Raw genomic sequence first — 1,274 nt, 5'->3', positions numbered from 1 at the left:
TTGCCTGTTGTTACAATATTCTCTAACGCTTCTTTCCGCATTGTGTGTCCGAAGAAATTTGCCTGTCGCTTTCTTATATTCGTGATAAGTTGTCTTCTATAATTTGCTTCAACCAAGACTTCTTCATTTGTTTTTCTACTACTTGTTCTTAACACTTTGCCGTCACATCTCGCCGATCAACAATGTGTACCACTCAGTTTCTTTGGATTTCCCCCCAAATGCCTCCTAATGCCTTTGCCTTTGATGGCAAGGGTTTGCACCATAAGAGCCTTGTGATGGCGAAATGTTAAAAGCGACTAATTGATACTATAACTTATAAGGTCGTATCACTCATCTCTCCTCACTGGTTTCGCTGTGTTTTCCAGAGACTTCAGTACATGTTCAGCCCGACCAAAGAATGGGTGCCAAACGACGGCCAGGATCGATACCTTGTTCCTGACGGCACGGCCTACGGATCCGGATACGCCATGTCGGCCAGAGGGGCAGACAACCCAGCCTTTGTCATCGACAACAAGTACTGATGACGTCATTCCGATGGAAGCGAAGATGATGTACATGATTGAGAAGTCGCCGCATTTCCAAATCCTTGTTGTTTTTTCCCCACAGTGGTCATCTTATATCATATTAACCGCCATATTTTTAAATCAGCTTTCAAGCATTTAAAATGAATTTAATTTTAATCAATTCTTTTTTTTATGAAAGGGAAAACGATGGAGCCATAGAATTATGAAGGCTTTTACTTTTAGTGGCTGGCTAGTTTAAATGTAAAAAAATCCACACACACACACCTAATTGGGGTGAGCGATGTAAAAAAGACAGACGTTGGATAAACTTTTTTTTCTTTTTTTTCCGTAAGTATTTTACGGCATTTACGGATAAACTATAAGTAAGGGAATATACTGCGTATATTTGAGAAGAGGTGAACTGCCTCTACAAACTTTAGAATGGCTTGAGAAAGAGCGTCTTTGGCCAATGCCATCCATGAGCCCAACCTTATTTTTGGGGGCTCAAAAAAGTTTTTGTAAAAGTTTTACGGTACCTGCAACACAATAAGTGTCGAGGTTAAGAGAGGTTACTATTAGATAGTAACATACAAAGAAAAGGAGAAGAGATGAGAACGATAGATGTTGGACAGAAAAGATGGAGCATAACACACTGAAGCACTCACCAACCACTCACCCACACTTTCCGGATTATACAAATCCAACCTAATTATTAGAAACGCCTACCCAACTAATATATTATATGTGTATATATAATACATATGTATATAT

The 1,274-nt window shown here is 39.3% G+C and overlaps 1 protein-coding gene across 1 annotated transcript in view; it reads left to right on the top strand.

Annotated features, from left to right (window-relative positions):
• The window catches only part of LOC101857462 (sodium- and chloride-dependent neutral and basic amino acid transporter B(0+)), a gene marked incomplete at its 5' end in the record, with an annotated part of 52,044 nt that extends 50,947 nt beyond the window's left edge, over positions 1 to 1,097 (top strand). The window contains 1 exon segment of the mRNA XM_005090709.3: positions 366 to 1,097. Coding sequence (XP_005090766.2) covers positions 366 to 521 — 156 coding nt within the window.
• Positions 1,098 to 1,274: the final 177 nt, after the last annotated feature.

The sequence above is a fragment of the Aplysia californica genome, unplaced genomic scaffold (genome assembly GCF_000002075.1).
Source record: "Aplysia californica isolate F4 #8 unplaced genomic scaffold, AplCal3.0 scaffold00020, whole genome shotgun sequence".
Classification (NCBI taxonomy): Eukaryota; Metazoa; Mollusca; class Gastropoda; order Aplysiida; family Aplysiidae; genus Aplysia; species Aplysia californica.
The sequence above is the reverse complement of the archived record's forward strand: the minus strand, read 5'-3'. Positions and strand labels throughout refer to the sequence as shown.